The 20,000-nt window shown below is 41.3% G+C and overlaps 1 protein-coding gene across 2 annotated transcripts in view; it reads left to right on the top strand.

The window, feature by feature from the left end:
- SLC39A14 (solute carrier family 39 member 14) overlaps window positions 1-20,000 on the top strand; it is a 46,881-nt gene that overhangs the window by 3,861 nt on the left and 23,020 nt on the right. The window contains exons 3-5 of one of the 2 annotated variants that reach the window (XM_077469842.1): window positions 2,639-2,880; window positions 16,705-16,885; window positions 17,735-17,904. In XM_077469842.1, the coding sequence (XP_077325968.1) occupies window positions 2,641-2,880; window positions 16,705-16,885; window positions 17,735-17,904 (591 nt within the window). In that variant the 5' untranslated portion in view covers window positions 2,639-2,640. The remainder of the gene's footprint in view (window positions 1-2,638; window positions 2,881-16,704; window positions 16,886-17,734; window positions 17,905-20,000) is intronic. The other variant, XM_077469841.1, reaches the window with a different exon arrangement.

A 20,000-nucleotide genomic window follows, 5' to 3' on the forward strand; every position in this document is an offset into this window, starting at 1 on the left:
AGTAAACTGCAACATATAAAATGTTTGGCTTTAAAGTGATTGTAAACGGTCAGCTTGTAAAACGAACCCATTCAGTAAATACAGAGTGTGTGTGTGTGTGTGTGTGTGTGTGTGTACTGTATTACCTTTTTTGTTTTCCCCCTTTCAGTAAGTGATCACATACCCTCTGTTCTCAGTTGCATAGAAGCTCGGGGAGGAAAAACGGCACACTGACCACCGACCACGTTCCCAGTGAAAGGCTGTGTGGGGGGTAAAGGGGGGGGGGGGTGGATTGTCAGGTCTGATCATTGGAGGAAAGCAAGCTGAGCTCCCAGCACAGCTAGAGAATTGACCATACTGTGTTCTCCTCCTTAGTGTGGTCAGTTTAAAAAAAAAAAAAAAAAAAAAAAAAAGACCGCAAGGGGACTGACAGGAACACTCGGGATTTTCACACAAAGGAACCAATAAAAAGAGAATAGGAGACTTTCTCGTACAAATACATGGTACAACAGGCACATATCAGAGATCTGAAATGTTTACATATTCTTTAATACTACTTTAAAGTGCATCTGTATTTTTACAGCTCTGCTGCCACAGAGGTACAGAATGCAGACACTGCCCTTATTTGCTTGTATTCACATATGAACACCTTTTGGCACACTGACAGGTGAAGTTAAGCTCCTCTAGTTTCCATGATATATATATTATAGTATCTCCCACCCCTTAGTACACCCCTCACATTTTTGTAAATATTTTACTATATCTTTTCATGTGACAACACTGCAAAAATTACACTTTGCTACAATGTAAAGTAGTGAGTGTACAGCTTGTCTAACTGTGTAAATTTGAAGCGCATTTGTGGGGTCAAAATAACTCCACACACAGCCATTAATGTCTAAACTGCTGGCAACAAAAGTGAGTACACCCCTAAGTGAAAATGTCCAAAATGGGCATTGCTGCAGAGGTTGTAGGGTTGGGGGGTCAGCCTGTCAGTGCTCAGACCATACTCCGCACACTGCATCAAATTAGTCTGCATGGTTGTCGTCCCAGAAGGAAGCCTCTTCTAAAGATGATGCACAAGAAAGCCCACAAACAGTTTGCTGAAGACAAGCAGACTAAGGACATGATCTACTGGAACCATGTCCTGTGGTCTGATGAGACCAAGATAAACTTATTTGGTTTAGATGGTGCCAAGCGTGTGTGGAGGCAACCAGGTGATGATTACAAAGACAAGTGTCTTGCCTACAGTCAAGCATGGTAGTGTCGTAGTCTGGGGCTGCATGTGTGCTGCCGGCACTGGGGACATACTGAAGCATGTACTGTGACATACTGAAGCAGAGCATGGGCCAAAGGGCAGTATTCCAACATAAGGACCCCGAACACACCTCCAATATGACCCCTGCCTTGTTAAAGAAGCTGAGGGTAAAGGTGACGGACTGGCCAAGCATGTCTCCAGACCTAAACCCTATTGAGCATCTGTGGGGCATCCTCAAACTGAAGGTGGAGGAGCGCAAGGTCTCTAACATCCACCAGCTCTGAGATGTCATGGAGGAATGGAAGAGGACTTCAGTGGCAACCTGTGAAGCTCTGGTGAACTTCATCCCCCAAGAGGGTTAAGACTATGTTGGAAAATAATGGCCGCCACACAAAATATTGACACTTTGGGCCCAATTTGGACATTTTTACTTATGGGGTGTACTCTCTTTTATTGCCAGAGGTTTAAACATTAATGGCTGTGTGTTGAGTTATTTTGAGAGGACAGCAAATTTACACTGTTATACACGCTGTACACTCACTACTTTACATTGTAGCAAAGTGTCATTTCTTTTCATGTGACAACACTGAAGAAATAATAAAAATATTTACAAAAATGTGACACACACACACACGTATGTATGTGTTTATATTATTTTGTTGTTCCCCAGACACCTTCTGTGCAGCTGTAGACAGATCCCATTAATTTCTGTGGAGTCTGTCTATCATTGGGGCACATGATAGAATCCTCTTTATAGGAATGAATGGGAGTTTGTCCTCAGGCATAGGAGACTCTGGAACTGGCTGGTAGATTTCAGTGGCTGCTGTGTGCTTCCCCATAGCCAACACAAATAACTCCATGAGAAAATAGACTGCATTTTGCAGACTGGAGGAAGTTGGCGATCATAGGAATTAACCTTCTGCAGAAATTACAACCAAATTCTGTGCAGCGCTATTCAAGTCTATGGGAAGTTACTAGGCAAGTGCAGCAGTGCCAGTTTTTTTTTTTTTTTTTTTTTTATATAAAATATATATTTTTAATTTGAAAATTATTTACAGCAGAGCGGCATTCTGTATTTTCTTCAGGAAAAAGAATGGCAAGCCATTAGGGTAGCAGGTTGGGGGGAGGGGCTGTACATAAACCCTCACCTGAGCATAGGTCCTCTTTAAAGAAAACCTGTCTAGAGACAAATACAGAGGCTGCCATTGCTGAGAGTCAGATGAGCTCTGCATTCTTCAGTGCCTCATATCAAAGCCAGAGGGTCAGCATGATGAGGAAAACTAGTTTCAAACTGTGTTTTTGTTTTTCTCATTCAGTCTTCATTTGATATTCTGAAATGGCCTCTTTGTTGCTGTCAGATTTAATGCCCTCCCCCCTTTTAACAGTCTTTCTGATTTCCTTTAGTAATGATCATGGCTCCTGTATGCCTTCTCCTGGTGGCACTGGCGTTTGGGCTGGCTCCCCATGTCTCTCTGACACAGAGCACCGTTTCTAGCACCAAGAATGAACTGACTGCTGCTTCCTTCTTGGAAGACCTCTTGCAGAGATATGGAGAAAACGAAACCCTGTCATTACCGCAACTGCAGTCTCTGTTGGAAAGGCTGGAGGTGGGAAAAGGGATTCGAAAATCTGGCAATTTATCAGAGGTGAGTGCCTAGGTTGGGTGCAATTTTTTTGGTAGTCCATGTTTGCTACAGAGCAATGGTAGACTGTTAATAGAAAACAGGAGGTCTGTGATTTTGTGTAATGTTTCTTCTTTAAAGGACAGCTCCACCCCAAAACCGATATTTCTGGTTTCTGGCAGGTTGACTAAACGCGCACTAGATTCTTTACTTGCTTCTGTGTGTCTATAACTACTGAGAAATCACCTGCAAGAGAATTGACGACATACTTTCTGTGAACTTGCAGTGTAACCCGATAAATAAAAAAAGTATTCAGTTTTTTTTTTTTTTTTCCCCATTTAGTATTCAGATCCCAATGGGACAAAGAACATGTAATATTTGTCCCATCTAGGTGCCCTGAAACGATAGCTGCAGTGTCTGACAGGGTCCCCTTCTTCCCCAAAGGAGATGGCTGCTTTGCTGGAGACCACCTGTCTCCAGATTCAAGCATCTGCTAGAGGTAAACACCATTGGCTGGAGATGAGGTATGCCAGACTCTCCTCTCTTCCAGAAGTGCATTTGTGGGGTCAGGCACTGATGTTGGAGAGAGGGCCTGGCTTGCAGTCCCTGCTCAAATTCATCCCAAAGGTGTTCTATCGGGTTGAGGTCAGGACTCTGTGCAGGCCAGTCAAGTTCCTCCGCCCCAAACTTGCTCATTCATGTCTTTATAGACCTTGCTTTTTTCACTGGTCCAGATTATTTGGTGGACGGGAGATTATGGTGTGGGGTTGGTTTTTCAGAGGTTAGGCTTGGCCCCTTTGTTCCAGTGAAGAGAACTCTTAAGGCATCAGTATTCCAAGGTATTTTGGACAATTTCCCTTTATGGAAACAGTTTGGAGATGGCCCATTCCTGTTCCAACATGACTGCGCACCAGTGCACAAAGCAGGGTTCTTAAAGACATGGATGAGCGAGTTTGGGGTGGAGGAACTTGACTGGCCTGAGCTCAACCCGACAGAACACCTTTGGGATGAATTAGAGCCGAGACTGATAGCCAGGCCTTCTTGTGCAACATCAGTGCCTGACCTCACAAATGCGCTTCTGGAAGAATGGTCAAACATCCCCATAGACACACTCCTAAACCTTGTGGATGGCCTTCCCAGAAGAGTTGAAGCTGTTATAGCTGCAAAGGGATGGACCCTACAGACTAAGACTGGGATGCCATTAAAGGCAGATGTCTCAATACTTTTGGGATTATTTATGTATAATGTATATTCCTACACCCCAAGCATTTTTGTAAATATTTTATTATTTCTTTTCATGTGACAACACTGAAGAAATTATTTTCAGTGTGTGATTGACAACTTGTGTCTCAGACCCAAACACTTTCCTGCATAAAATGCTGTTTTGAAATGTTTGCTGATTTATCTTGGATTCAATTACTTATCAACTCTGGGAAATAACATGTGTTTTTAATTCTGGGTCAGCTGTGTCATTTTAAGTAAGAACTTTGTACAGGAGGCTTGGCAGCGTAACACCTGCTGCTTCCAGGCCAGTCTGCAAAAGATCAGCACCTAAATCTCAAGAACGCACAGAGACGATCTCCTGTGACTTGCCATTGGTCAGGGGAGGAATTTAAAAGTGGAACTTTAGTCAGAAAAAAGTCCTCCTTGATCGTTTCAGGCTGATCCCTGTTGAAGTAATAGTTATGTAAAAGATTAAAAATCAGTGCCTATACTGTCTAAAATCCAGTAATGCGCTCTCATTCTGCACATGTTGAGTCGCTCTCCCTTTTTTTTTTTTTTTTTACATTGGCCTCTAGTGGCTCTGATTTTTAGCAAAATCTGCTGATAGTCTTGGGGCTCGTTCACACCATATGTGCATGAAAACTGATGGGAACTGATGTGAATACCATGCAGATTTCACTTGCAGAGACATCAGTTTTCATGTGCGTCAGTTACAGTGCCTTGCAAAAGTATTCTACCCCATTGGCATTTTTCATGTTTTGTTGCCTCACAACCTGGAATTAACATGGATTGTTTGAGGATTTGCAGAACATGCCCACAACTGTGAAGATGGCACCTTTTTTTTATTTTTTTATTTTTAATGACGCAAATAGGACAAAATAACAGGAACATTCAATGGGCATAACTATTCTCCACCCCCCCCCCCCCCCCCTTAAAGTCAATACTTTGTAGAGCCACCTTTTGCAGCTATCACAGCTTCAAGTCGCTTTGGATAAGTCTCTATAAGCTTGCCACATCTTTGCACTGGGATTTTTGCCCATTCTTTCTTGCAAAACTGCTCCAGCTCCTTCAAGTTGGATGGTTTACATTTGTGAACAGCAATCTTTAAGTCTGACCACAGATTTTCTATTGGATTGAGGTCTGGTCTTTGACTAGGTCATCCCAACACATTTACATGTTTCCCCTTAGCCACTTCAATAACAGGCACTTAGACCCCCCCCCCCCCCTTCCTGCCCAAGCCAATTTTCAGCTTTCTTCGCTGTCGCTGTTTAAATGGCAATTGCACGGTCATGCTACACTGTACCCAAACAGAATTTTTAATATTTTGTTCCCACAAATAGAGCTTTCTTTTGGTGGTATTTGATCATCACCTCCTATGGTTTTTTATTTTTTACTAAACAAATAACAAAAGACCAAAAAATTTTCAACAAGTTAGTGGTCCTGGGTGGCATGATGGTGATCCTGTGTGGGATCCGAGGGGGGGCTGCGCTGATAAACAATCAGCACAGACCCCCCTGTCAGGAGAGCAGCCGATCGGCTCTCCTCTACTTATGTCTGTCAGACATGAGTGAGGAACAGCCAATCAACAGCTCTTTCTGTTTACATCGTGATTGGACACGGCTGATCACGTGGTTAAGGGCAAGGGCCTCCGTCAGAGGCTCTTTACCGAGATCAGTGTAGCGGTGTGTCAGACTGACACAGCGAATCACCGATCACCACAATGCGTGGGGGCTGTTATCCTGCTGGACATCATATGATGCCCAGTCAGGATAACGCAACCACCGGCTGTCCGTCATTTTGTTATAGGTCCGGTGGGAAGTGATTAAACCACCCAAGTGTTGCTTTAGCGTTTGGGGTCATTGTCCTGCTGGAAGGTGAACCTCTGTCCTAGCCTCAAATCAGAGTGGTACAGGTTTTGCTCAGGAATATTCCTGTATTTAGCACCATCCATCTTTCCCTCAACTCTGACCAGTTTCCCAGTCCCAACTGCTGCAAAACCTCCCCACAGCACAATGCTGCCACCACCACGTTTCACTGGTGTTCTTTGGGTAATGTGATGTGTTGGGTTTGCGCCAGACATAGCGTTTTCTTTGATGGCAAAAAAGTTCAATTTTAGTTTCGTCAGACCAGAGCACCTTCCTCCATACATTTTGGGAGTCTCTCACATGGTTTTTCGCAAACAAAAAACGTGCCATTTTGTTTTTTGCTCAAAGTAATGGCTTTCTTCTGGCCATAAAGCCCAACTCTGTGGCGCATACGGCTTTTTGTCGTCCTATGTACAGATACTCCAGTCTCTGCTGTGGAACTCTGAAGCTCCTCCAGGGTTACCTTAGATCTCTGTGCTGCCTCTGATTAATGCCTTCCTTGCCTGGTCCGTGAGTTTTGGTGTGCGGCTGTCTCTTGGCAGGTTTACTGTTGTGCCATGTTCTTTCCATTTGGTTATGATAGGTGATCCTAGGGATCATCAAAGATTTGTATTTTTTTTTTTTTTTTTTTTTTTTTTTTATAACCTAACCCTGACTTGTACTTCTCAACAACATTGCCCCTTACTTGTTTGGAGAGTTCCTTAATCTTCATGGCAGTGTTTGGTTAGTGGTGCCTCTTGCTTAGGTGTTGCAGCCTCTGGGGCCTTTCAAAAGGGTGTGTGTATATGTAATGACAAATCATGTAACACTTAGATTGCACACAGATGGACATCATTTCACTAATTGTGACTTCTGAAGTTAATTGGTTGCACCAGAGCTTTTTATGCGCTTCATAACAAAGGGGTGTGAATACATGTGCACATGCCAATTATCAGTTTTTTTTTGTTTGTTTGTTTTTTTTTTGTTTTTTTATTTCTGAAAAACTTTTTTATGTATATATTTTTCGAATTTTACTTCACCAACTTAGACTATTGTGTTCTGATCCATCACATATAATTCAGATTTAAAATTAAACTAAAGGCTGTAATGTAGCAAAATAGGTAAAGTCAGAACGGGTGAGATCTGATGAAAACGTACATGTCCGATCTCTCCATAGCATCCAGCGCTGCTAGACAAGCCCCTCCCCGTTCAGTGGGCAGAGAGGGACCTGTTATCCGCTGGCTCAGCGGAGATCAAGGTGAGATCTCCCGCTGAGCTGGTGGACAGAGGTGGACTCGGTGGCAGTGGATCCGCCTCATGGGAATGAAGGCTTAAAGGGGAATTGAACCCTCCTATCCTTTACAGCCAAGGAAGCTGCTACTGTTTGATCTGCAACTGCCAGGGTGCTACACATGTCATCAGTTATGACTGCGGCCATTTGATGGTTTGACAGTTCGTTGAGGACAAAAGGAAATTTGACGGTTATGCCCAATACACATCAGAAAATCGTAGGAAAAAATACAATTTCAGAGCAATCGTACAATAATCTGATCGTTTAGTACAGAACTTTTGAGAACAGTTAATTTATTATTTGATTGGATATGCCAAAAAATGTATTTCGTATGATGCCAGATCGTATGATTTTCGTTTTAATCAGTACAGCTGATTAAAACATGTCATGCATTACAACACATGACATCACTTCGTACGCAAATTTTCGTGACTGTAGTAAACTCATCAGATTCGATCTGAGATTAGCACTCAAAAAAAAAAACGATCATTCGTCCAATAATCTCTTTGTGTGTACTGGGCATTAGATTCCTGGAATGCCAGGAATCTAACTGTTTTTTGAAACCGTTAAATCCAGTGGGTTTAGTTTCGCTTTATAATTTACTTTATGATTTTACTGCATTTTGCAATATGCAAAGTAGCTACTAATAATCTCAAACAGAGCCATGTCAGTAGTTTGTATACTACAGTTATAAGTGTACTGTTGTTGCCTTTTTCCTGAAAATTCTGCCAATTTGTTCCAGACCCTGTTATCTTAATAAATGGAAGAAAGTACATTGGAACATGCCACATAAAAGTGAAAGGTCAGGAAGAAATTATTAAGGTGTATGTAAACCCCCAAAGACCTTGTCAGCCTTTTATTGCTGTCCATGTCCCCTCCTGAGGAAATTTACTGTTTATGCTGGTGACCATTTTCACTGGTGCTCAAAGTGATGGGAAATCCAAAATTCCCACAAGAACAGAAAGGGAACACTTATTCCAGAGACATTGGAACATCAGCAGTTGACATTTTAACAAATATATTTTTTAATATGAAGATGGATATGGAAGCCTTTAATATCAAACCTCCTGAAATTGTAATGGCTCAACATGCAACCCCAGTGCCATTATCTCTCCATCTCTTTTTCCACATCAAGAGGATACAGAAGCCTTGCACTGTACTGTAGAGGAGCACTTGTAGTGCCAAATAGATAAGTGAAGCAAATATGCAGCTGGGTTTTTCCCATGGTTAATGTCTAGTAAGCAGCAAAGATGCTGGGAGCATGGGAACCTCCTGGAATGTTTTGCACCAGTCTATTTTGCTAATATGAACTATTCAATGGTAGGGAATAGGATTTGATAAATCCTATACTTCCCAGCTGTTTGTGTTTAGTGGAGTAATAATTATTCCAATGCTGTTTCTGAAATCACAACACACTTCTTCCCCTTTTTGTTTTATTTAAAGGGGCTTGAGGTTTTTCTACTTCTTGAATCACTCTGGATCCTGGAAATGGGGGGACTATAAGGTCAAGCATTCTGTCTATGCAAAGAGCAATATTAAAGCCCAAATTTTGTCAGGTTTATCTGCATTGTTTACTTTTTTAAAGTTTCCAATTTGATTAGATTCCTTTTTAAATTTAGGGAGCAGATCATACATTTTTCAAGGCTATCGGAGGATGGCCTCAAGAGCCTCCACTTTGGCACAGTTTCCCAGATGCAACTGGGAAGATAATGTCGGATGAGGCCATTAAGATGGAAATTTCTCTCAAACTGAGAAACGTACACTTTTTTTTTTTTGTACACCCTGCCTGAATATAACACCTTATGCCTCCGTGTGCTTTACTGCTCAGGGTAGTGTGTGTGTTTTTGTAATTTGCTCTGGCCATGCTTTAGTTATTCAAGGATTTTGGTATGCATGATGAGATATCATCTTCAATCGGTGAACCCCAAGTTATGTCTTGTACACCTCCTGTTTTCCTACAGCAGACTTATTTATTTTTATTTTTTTCCAGCCTGTAAATTAACATGAACCTTGATCTAGGTCTCAGCTCCAAGTCCAAGGAGTTTTGGTTGCTATAAATCAATACTACCCTCCCATTTAAGATATTGATCTATAAACATAGATATTGCCCTTCTAAGGCAGCCCATACATTAGTAATTTGTGTAGTGTTCTAACAGTAGGGACTCTTCCCTGCTATCAGAACACATTGATCAGCGTTTCTGGCTATAGCTAGTGGCACTGATCATTTGGGCAAAACTTGGTAGGCTGGCTGTACAGGAGATGTTGAACTGGCCAATTTCGATCTGTTTATAGCCACCTGTTTAAAAATTGGGCCATTCCATAAATGGGACAAGAGGAATCTCAACTCTTGAGCGCATGTTTAAAGATCAGACCCTTAAATCGTTTGCAACTTCAGAGTGAATTCCACATCCTGACCTCTGATCACCACTTATACCTTCAATTATCTCACTTGCTAAAATCTCTTGCTTCCACTGAAATACTTGTACACAAACAAGGTTGGTAATATTTCCTTGATGTTTCGCCCTCCGTAAAAGGAACTTCTCCATTTATTTATTTATTTTTATAATTGTTTCCCAAAAAAAACTGCCTGATTGCATACAAATTGACACTCCTAAGGTTTGACCTCCTATTATATGGTTTTGGTAAATCTGAAGTGCCAAACACTAGGAATTGTCCCACAAAATAGTGCTAAGATGGTACCTACCCCATACAGAATCTCTAAATTTCTTGTAACACAACCCCCACTATGCTGGGGGGGGGGGTCTGCAGAATGATCGGACTGCTTACACGCATCTTCTGGTCATGTAAACAAACGCCTAACCAGTTTTTGGCACAAGATATTCTGCACAATATCTGTGATTACTGGGATCATTGCCTCATCCTCTCCAACTTTAGTGATTCTTAACATAGGCAAAGAACTCTTCCCTCCTGAGTGTCAGAGTTGTTACTCGCATCCTACTGACACTACCTGCCTGGAGCTTGCATGTTCTCTATGCCTGCGTGGGATACCTCTGGGTACGCCAGTTTCCTCCCACACTCCAAAGACATGCTGGTAGGTTAATTGGCTTCTGTTCAAAATTGGCCCTAGTATATGAATGTGAGTTGGGGAGCTTGGATTGTGGGCTCCTGGACTGTGAGTGTGTGATTGATGTATGTGTGGAGCGCTGTGTAAATTTATTATATGGGTACCTTTTTTATAAATGAATTAATATATAGATAAGCATCTTAATGAGACCCAATGTACAGGGATAGCAACAATTGTAGACACGCACCCACTCACTCAGGTTGAATTGGATGGACTGGTGTCTTTATTCAACCTTACTAACTGTAACTATGAAGCAAAATTATGTCTTTGAAAGCCTACTGGCGTACAGACATGGAAACAAATGACTCTTTGACACAATTGAAGCCTATGGAATATATGGCTTAAAAAACATTAAGTATGCTTAATATACCTTGTCAGAACACATTCTTTTACTGACCAATTGCTTAATTGTTCTACTATCCCACTGTTTACTGTATTTATTGTTATTTCTTTACTTTGCCTGTTTGTTCTACCTTCCTGGTGACTCTACGCCTGAAAAGTTATTCATTTGTTAATTGTTCTGTGCAACAAGTACCGCAGACTTTAGAACAGTGGAATCAATCCTTAGTTTCTCAACATACTGTTCAGCTCCTGTTGATGCACTACATGTTAATTAATGAAATAAAAAAATTGTACAATTCAGTTACAGTGGATATAAAAAGTCTACAGACCCCTGTTAAAAAGAGACAAAGATAAATCTTTTCATAACTTTTTCACCTTTTTAATGAATTGAAAAACAAACTGAAATCTTTTTTAGGGGGGTGGATAAATGGTTGCATAAGTGTGCACACCCTCTTATAACTGGGGATGTAGCTGTGTTCAGAATAAGCAATCACATTCAAACTCATGTTAAATTGGAGTCAGTACACACCTGCCATCATTTAAAGTGCCTCTGATCAACCCCAAATAAAATTTGGCTGTTCCAATAGGTCTTTCCTTACATTTCCTTAGCTTCCAAAGCATCAGAGGGATCTCATTGTTAAAAGATATCAGTCAGGAGAAGGGTACAAAATAATTTCTATGGAACACAGTAAAGACAGTCATTAAGTGGAGAAAATGTGGCATAAGTGACATTACCAAGAACTGGATGTCCCTCCATATTGGATGAAAAGACCAGAAGAAAACTGGTCAGGGAGGCTGCCAAGAGGCCTACAAAAACATTAAAGGAGCTGCAGGAATATATGGCAAGTACTAGCTGTGTGGTACATGTGTCTGGGCTATGGGATAGAGTAGCATGACGGAAGCCTTTTCTTGCAAAGAACACATTCAAGCCTGGCTAAATTTTGCGATAACGCATCTGATGTCTCCCAGAAGCATTTGGGACAATGTGTTATGGTCTGATGAAACCAAGGTTGAACTTTCTGGCAATGATTCAAAAAGATCTGTTTGGGGGGGGAAAAAAAAACACTGCACATCACCAAAAGAACACCATACCCACAGTGAAGCATGGTGGTGGCAGCATTGTGCTTATGGGGCTGTTTTTCTTCAGCTAGAACAGACGACTTAGTCAAGGTAGAGGGAATTATGAACAGTTCCAAATACCAGTCAATATTGGCACAAAACCTTCAGGCTTCTGCTAGAAAGCTGAACATGAAGAAGGAACTTCATCTTTCAGCATGACAACGAGCCAAAGAATACATCCAAATCAACAAAGGAATGGCTTCACCAGAAGAAGAGTAACATTTTGGAATGTCCCCACCAGAGCCCAGACCTCCAATCAGATTGAAAATCTGTGAGATGCTCTGATGAGGGTTGTGCACAGGAGATGCCCTCGCAATCTGACAGGTTTGGAGTGTTTTTGCAAAGAGTGAAGTCAAGAAAGACTGAGTGCTGTATTAAAATCAAAAGTTGCTTCAACAAAGTATTAGTTTAAAGGAGTGCACATTTATGCAACCATATTGTTTTTGTTTTTTAGTTTACTTCCCTCTACCTAAAAGATTTCAGTTTGTTGTTCAACTGAGTTGTTTAAGTCACTTTAAAGGTGGAAAAAGTTCTGAAAATATTTCTGTCTCATATTTTTTTACATCACAGAAACCTGACATTTTAGCAAGGGGGGCGGGGGGTGGGGGGGGTAGACTTTTTATATCCACTCACTGATCTGGTCTAACTTGCATATACACTTTAACCTACTTAGACTATTTCTAAGTCACCCTAACATCTATTTGTCCGCTCTCTTCTCCCCCATGCCAGACTTGTGTGTTTTACAAAACGCCCTTATAGTGCCAGGGTACCTAATTCAGAGTTATGAAATAATGAAAGGGAGCCACAGGGAGAATCGCATCTTTCTTTCTTTTTCTATATTGATAATTTTATGATGGGGTTTCCGTGTGTGTGTGTGTGTGTGTGTGTGTGTGTGTGTGTGTGTGTTGTTTGTTTGTTTACCTTGTGCCTCCATATAAATGTTATAAAACAAATAATGTGTTTTCTCTACTCTGTTGCTCATTACAAAATTCCCCCCATCCCATTTTTTATTTTTTTTTCCCCTGTATGTCTTCCATACTTATTACCTATTTTTATCAGTTAACACTCAATTGTAAAAGGTCCCCTTGTTGCACCTTTCTGTGTATCTCACATGCTGAAGGCAAATGTATCCTGGCAGGTGTTCTCTGTAAAGAACTTTTTGTTAGTTTTTTTACTCATGAGGTTTTGTTGGGGTTATTTACTAAAACAAATGGCTCTAGGGAATTTCCTTGCAAAAGTGAACAGCCTTAGTCAATCTAGTGAATTTTCTCTTTCCAAAGAATGCCCAATCGCATGTAAAAGTTTTTTAAACAAGGCTTTTGCTTGTACCTGATTGAATGATGGACACCCACACAGCTTCACCTCATTCGAAAAATTGCCTTGCAATATGAACTGTCTATTTGCATTTTTAGTAAATTAACCCGTGTGTGGGTCCTGTAAATAGTGACACATTTAACCTCCTCTTAATGTCAGGATTTGTCTGTCAGTGTGTGAGTATAATAAATTATCACACACACAAACTATACGTCTAGATTTCCTGTTGCCTCAGGAATATCCCAGTTCTTAATTATTCCTCCTTTTTTGTGGTTCTCCAAATCATCATTGAGCATGGTGATATGCTGGTCTTTTTGGGCCCGTGAGGCCTCATGTACACTGCTGCCAGTAAACAGACGTTTAGGAGCAGTTGTTGTGGGGTTTTTTTTTTTTTTTTTTTTTTGCTGCCCCTGAACAATAAATGGCCAGGTGGGCGCTCTCTCCTTCTGAGTGGACGTTCAGGAATGTCCCACAGAAGGAGGGGTATTGTGTGCGTGTACCCTCGTAGTCGGGTGATCCGATGCGCTCGTGTCACCCGGACATGGCGCATCTCCGATCGGCAGGAGGGCTCTGTGATTGGCCCTCCCGATCGCTCTGTTTACATCACATGACGGCTGTGATTGGACACGGCTGCCATGTGATGTAAACACAGAGCTGGCTGCTAGGCAATCTGCTCTCCTCTCGTCACAGAAGTTGTCGGTGAGGAGAGAAGGGATCACTGCATCCGGCTGGTGATCGGTGAGTATGAGCTATGTGGTGTTTTTTTTATTTTTTTTTTTTTTTGGGACCATTGGCATTTTATACAGCGATCAGTGCTCTAAAAAATGCACTGATTATTGTGTAAATGTCACTGGCAGGGAAGGGATTAACATTGGGGGGGCGATGAGGGGGTTAATTGTGTGTTCTAACTGGAGGGATAGGATTGACTTGGAGAGGAGGCATATAATTTTTCCTACTTGGTAGGAACAAACGATATGGCTCCTCTTCCCTGACGGCACAGGAATTTGTGTGTTTACACACACATCCCCATGCTGGCACTCATGCACTTGGCAATCATGGACGTATCCGGATGGGATTTCCCCCAGGGGAGCCATTCTGTCAGTATATCTGCGGGAGCCGGTCGGGAAGTGGTTAATGGAGATACATTTTTGGCTATTTGCAAAAAAAATAAAAATTGGCTAAACGCGGCAAAAACTGACATTTTTAAACGTCGGTTACTACATGTCAAGTTAAATCATTCAGGAGAGGTTTTAAAATGTTCCCTGGTGTACAGATCCAAAAAGGTGTGTGTGTGTGTGTGTGTGTGTGTGTGTGTGTGTGTGTGTGTGTATATATATATAATATATATATATATATATAGTGGCAATATATTAATGTAAAAAGATTTAGAAGCTGTGGGGGGGGGGGGCGTGTGAAGTCATTTCATATTACTGGGTTTAGTAACACTTTAAAGAGGAAGTAAACCCTGATGGGTGTTACTTCCTCTTTGATTCCCTGCAAAGGTAAAGCATAATGGACTACTATGCATCGCATAGTAGTCCATTATGTGTCGCTTACCTGACACAGGAGCCAGCAAAGTCACCGCTGTCCCCTGTAGTCCGGAGCGTCCATCTTCTCGGTGGGTCTCGCTGCTCCGGGTGCTGTCATTCATCGGAGCCACGATTATGTCACTCCCGCGCATGCACATGGGAGCTGCCACTCGCGGCATATTGCCGTTAACTGCGGCGCGCTCAGTGCGCCTGTGCACCGCTGTCTATGGCGCATACGCCGTAGACAGCAGTGCCTGTCTTTCAGCAAATATCTCCTAAACCGTGTAGGTTTAGGAGATATTACTTGGACCTACAGGTAAGCCTTAATCTAGGCTTACCTGTAGGTCAAAGTGGTTTGTAAGGGTTTACAACCTCTTTAAGCCTGACATGGAGGACAGCCTGTTTTATCTTTTTTGGGAAATGTTTTGTTTCAATCTTTTTCAAAGCTTCTCTTTTTTGTGTAAGGTAAAATCCTCAAATTCCTGCCTGGTGGCCAGTTTACTACTCATCTGCACTGCTGGTTTAGTGTGGGGTTATGGCTTTATGGCCTATGTCAGCGTTGCTGAGCTGGAAAAGTTTGTGTTTTTCTAAAAATTGCTACCTGGGCTAGTAGGTCAGTCTTCTGGACCCAACTGTGTTGCTGACATCCAGCTTGCTGCAAACATGAGTGAGGCAGCATCTGTCCTAGCCCAAGTCGGCTATCGGAAGTGTCTGCTGTGCCTTTTGAGCATCAAAATAAAGGGCTTAAATGCGCTGGTTGTAGGATGTTAGGCGAGTCACTGGCACAGAGCTCTCATTTCAGGTCTTCATGCTGCAATAACTGGACCACCCTCCTAATTGACAGGGGTTTTAACTTTTTTAACCATTTACTTCTTTATCCCAAACTAGAAAAAAATAAATATTTTAGCTGCACCTAACGTATATTACAACAACTTTAAAGTTATGACATGAACAAAGCATATCCGTCTATAGCAGGGGTCTCAAACTGGCAGCTCTCCAGCTGTTTGCGAAACTTCAAGTGCCCATGAGGCAGTGCAAGGCTGACAGTTACCAGCATGATGGGACTTGTATTTTCACAACAGCTGGAGGGCCACCAGTTTGAGACCCCTGCAGTAGTGTGTACTTATCTCAATTAAGAGCACTGTCACTTTTGTCTGCCGATTTTTTTTTTTTTCTTTCTCTGCTCACCTTTTGACAAGCTTTCCTGACACCAAGAGAAAGTGACAGAGGAGGGATCTCCAGCTGATTGACAGCCTCAGTTCCGTTCCTGTGTGCTGTATGAAGGGGGTGTGTCCTTTCTTTCCAATAGTCTACTGTGTAGAAAGATTAGCTTAACCTCTGTGTATCACTGGAGGCCAGTTGCTTCACTGCGTATACGTAGGGGATTATAAAACCTGTACTAAAGGGAATATGTATACGTTTGTGATTTAGAGATGGTGGAGTTTTTTTCCTTCCTTTTTTTCCTTTTTTTCCTTCCTTTTTTTTCCTTCCTTTTTTCCTTCTTTTTCCTTCTTTCCTTCTTTCCTTTTTTTCCTTTTTTCTTTTCATTACATTTTGATTACAAATGGGCTGTTTTTTGTTTTAGATTGCTTGCTGTAAGTCTTTGCTATCCTTGCATTGCCTGTGCATTACAGCCCCATGGACCTCCAAGTGACCATCCCTGGCCTCCAGACAGAGCCCCATAGAAGTCTATGGGGCACTAATGAGCAGGTTCGCTCAGGACAGTGAAGACTTGCATAGCTGCATGTAAACAAACAGCAGAACCATAACCATTTGGTTCTTGGTAAGTATGCATATGTGGAGGAGGAGGGTGCAAAATGGATGAATGCTCTTGGTTTTAAAGTGCACTTTCCCTATAACACATGATTATTAGAGAATTCCCCTAATAAAGAAATTGACAGTATTGAGGGACATTTAAGTAGTAGTGGATGCCAATTGCCTGGAGAATAAGAACACAGAGACCTGGTAACTGATATTCAGCAGAAGACATTAAAGCTTGTGTCTATCTAAAGACATGGCGATGTATAGGGTAGATGGAAGGGGAAGTATTAAGGTAGTCCTGTGGTGTCATTGATAGTATTCTTGTCCTTCTCTCCTCAGTGTCTCAGCGCCTCTGTTCTTTTTGCTGCTCACAACCTGACACCAAACTCTACAGTGGATGCTGAGGGTCTGCAACATTTCTGCCCTTCAATCCTCCAACAGTTGGAAACCCAGGCATGTCAAGGAAGCCCTGTATCACAGAATGAGACCAGCGATGAAGGAAGACCAAGCAGTGCCGAAGGTAAGAAGAGCTTTTCTAGGGTGACTGTTAAATATCAAATTACTTTTTTTGGTGTTAATCTTAATTGCCCAGATGTTTCACAGACCTCCAGAGTCCAGATTGTGGTGATCTGAATTGTTATCATTAATGTATCATACATATATTCTTACTGGTTTTTGTATTAGGAGTCTAGGAGATAACCAACCAAGGACAGCTGTCCAGCAAACATCCAAATTACTTGTTTCCTTGCAACTGTTCATTCTTTATATCTACATAATGACCAGCTTCTTTTGCATGTGGACTTTTTTTCTTTGCTTTTTTATTATTTAATTTTATTTAACAATTTTTTTTTTTTTATTTTTTTTTTTTTTTAACCTTCCATTTTGCTTTTAGTTAAAGCTTCCATACCCTTTTGTTCAGTTAACATGCAATAAGATACTGTCTAATTCAGAAAGTCATTGTAGTTTGTATTTGAGTGCTGTAAAACCATTTCATTTTTTATGTATTGGTGTGTGTTGTATTTTTATTTTATTTTTCCTAAGAATTCTGTTTCTTCCAGCTGTCTGCAAAATTATCTCTTGACAACCATTTTTATAGTGCCCTTAGCCCTCCTCCTGTCAATTGAGGCTAATCTTAAAAGAAGACCGGAAAGATTAGTTGCACATTTCTATTACGCTTGTTCTTTGTATTTATTTTTGTTCATGTTATATAGATTTTTGTGCTGTTTCGTGTGTTTTTATTTATTGTTTTATGGACAGTACATGGTGTTTTTTGCATGCCATCATCATGTATTTGTAATCTTTTTATTCCTGCTACTCTGCCTTCTTGTATTGTCTATACGTGTCCCTCACAGTGTGCTCTTGTTTGCAGTCTGGGGTTTTGGATTCGTGGCAGTCACCGTGATCAGCCTGTCCTCTCTCCTGGGTGTCTTCTTTGCCCCATGCGTAGAGAGGCCTGTCTTCCGACGAATGCTTATCTATTTCATTGCCCTGTCCATCGGCACGCTGCTGTCTAATGCTCTGCTGCAGTTGATACCAGAGGTGCAGTACCAGCTCACACCACAGAAGGCGCACATGCTATTCTAGATCATTTGCATGCAAAATCATTACTCAACATTTCTAACGGCACTTCTAAACCACATTACACTCACCATTTCCTTACAACTCAACATATCGTGTACATTCTGAAGGCTTTAATCAGCTGTCTTATACGAGATGTCCCAATTTCTCTCTGCTCTGAATAGCTTCCCTTCCAGAAAGCAGTTTTGAGGGCCAGTATTTGAGCTTTCACAGGGTAAATGGACAACTCTGCCTAAAATTTTTGGTATTTGTGGCTACAAAATAAGATAAGAGACATAGCATCAAGAGCCACTTAATTGAGTATACAGTGGGGCCTAATCTAAATCAATCTGGGTTTGTTTATTGAGATTGTAGGGTATTTTCAGGTCTCAGAAGGTTCTGCCTCCATTCCCCCTTGTCCTTGATGAGCTGACAGATCTCTTATTAATTCAATTCTGGTTGGTTATTATGTTCTACCCACTTCAATCAAAATTCAGGTGCTTTACCAAGTTCTATTTTATTGAACGTCTGCAGCATTTATAGGTTTTAGACCTGTTTATAGTGTTAATTTTCTCTCCTTTCAGGATGTAATTGAAGGCTATGGTTTCTGCTGTGTCAGATTTTTACTCTCTGTTGCAATTTTGTGGGGGAGAGTTTGGCGCAGCCGAAAAAAGCAATTTCTTCAAGTTTATAACTTGCTCGATTCTATGTGGTTACATATGGGAAGATTTCTTCTGTAATCTTGTTTTTAATGTTATTTGGATGTTAATCTTTTTTGTCAAAGGCTACATTCATACCTCCATGTTGTGCAGTGCTTTAAAAAATAAAAAATCCTACTTGCTTCATCTTCAGTGCATTTTGCAGAACGACGCACTTTCAAAAGCGATGAATGCCAATACAATGTAAAATGCAGCCAAAACGATCCACGCTGAAACCGCACTGTATTCTAAACAGCAGAGGTGTTACTGTAGCTTTAGTTCCCTGTATCTGGTGTTCATTCATCAGACAGGACGTAATGTGGGAACATTGAGGGTCACTGCACACCTAAATTGAGCATTTAGCGCTAAAATCAGTAGAGGAAGGTATTCTGGTTACTAAAACTGTAATTTAAGGCCTAATGTAGGTATTATGATCCTTAGTCCTGTTATTTCACCAAATCACAATTTTAATTGGTTGTATTTTTCCAAACATTGTTTGAGCCCACAAAACCACAGCCTCTGTCCTGTTTGGAAAATGTATAGTTAATTAGCCATCAAAAATGTAGTCCCTGCCCTGAAGGAGCTTACAATCTCTAAGGTCCCTAACTCATATTCATACATACACATACTAGGGCCAATTTAGACAAGATGATATTAACCTACCTTTTGGTGTGTGGGAGGAAACCGTAGTACCCAGGGGAAACGCACAGGGAGAACATGCAAACTCCAGGCAGGTAGTGTCGTGGTTGGGATTCAAATGCATTTTCTGTACAGATTTGCTGCTTTTGTGATCGGAGATTCAAATCCAGACTTTGGACATCCTTGCATCCAGTGCAACAAAAATTTCAGTTTTGTTGAGATGCTCCTAAAGTTTTAAATTCTGTCTAAAGAGATTCAGATCCCACAACTTTTCTCTTTAGAACCCTGCAAGTGCAGCAGCTGATTGATAATTAAAAAGTTGTTCCTATTCACATTTGCTTTGCACCTGAACAGACAAACGAACATATTTCTTCAGAATAGCAAAAAGTAGGAATCCACAACAAAGTGTGTTAAAATCACTACAAGTACACAGATCACCCAGAGAGGATTCTTTTTTTTCTCAACAAAAGTGGAGTTACTCTTCAAAGTTTAACTAAAAGCAAAATTTTTTTAGGGTATTTTGGATAGAGTGGAGAGGGCTTCAAACACTTGTCAGTTTTTATTGCTGTCCTATGCCCTCCAGATTTGGGTTGTCCCCAGAAAAGTAATGGAGGGGAAAATCTTCCAATGGAGACACTAGTTCTGGTGACCTAGGGGTCCCCGAAGAAGTCCCTTAATTTGCAGTGATTGCCTCTAACTTTCTGTTTGGCTATGGGACAGGAAGTGAAGGGAAACCTTTGC

Source organism: Lithobates pipiens, unplaced genomic scaffold (genome assembly GCF_037356315.1).
Source record: "Lithobates pipiens isolate NorthernLeopardFrog02 unplaced genomic scaffold, aLitPip1_a1.2 Scaffold_8, whole genome shotgun sequence".
Taxonomy (NCBI): Eukaryota; Metazoa; Chordata; class Amphibia; order Anura; family Ranidae; genus Lithobates; species Lithobates pipiens.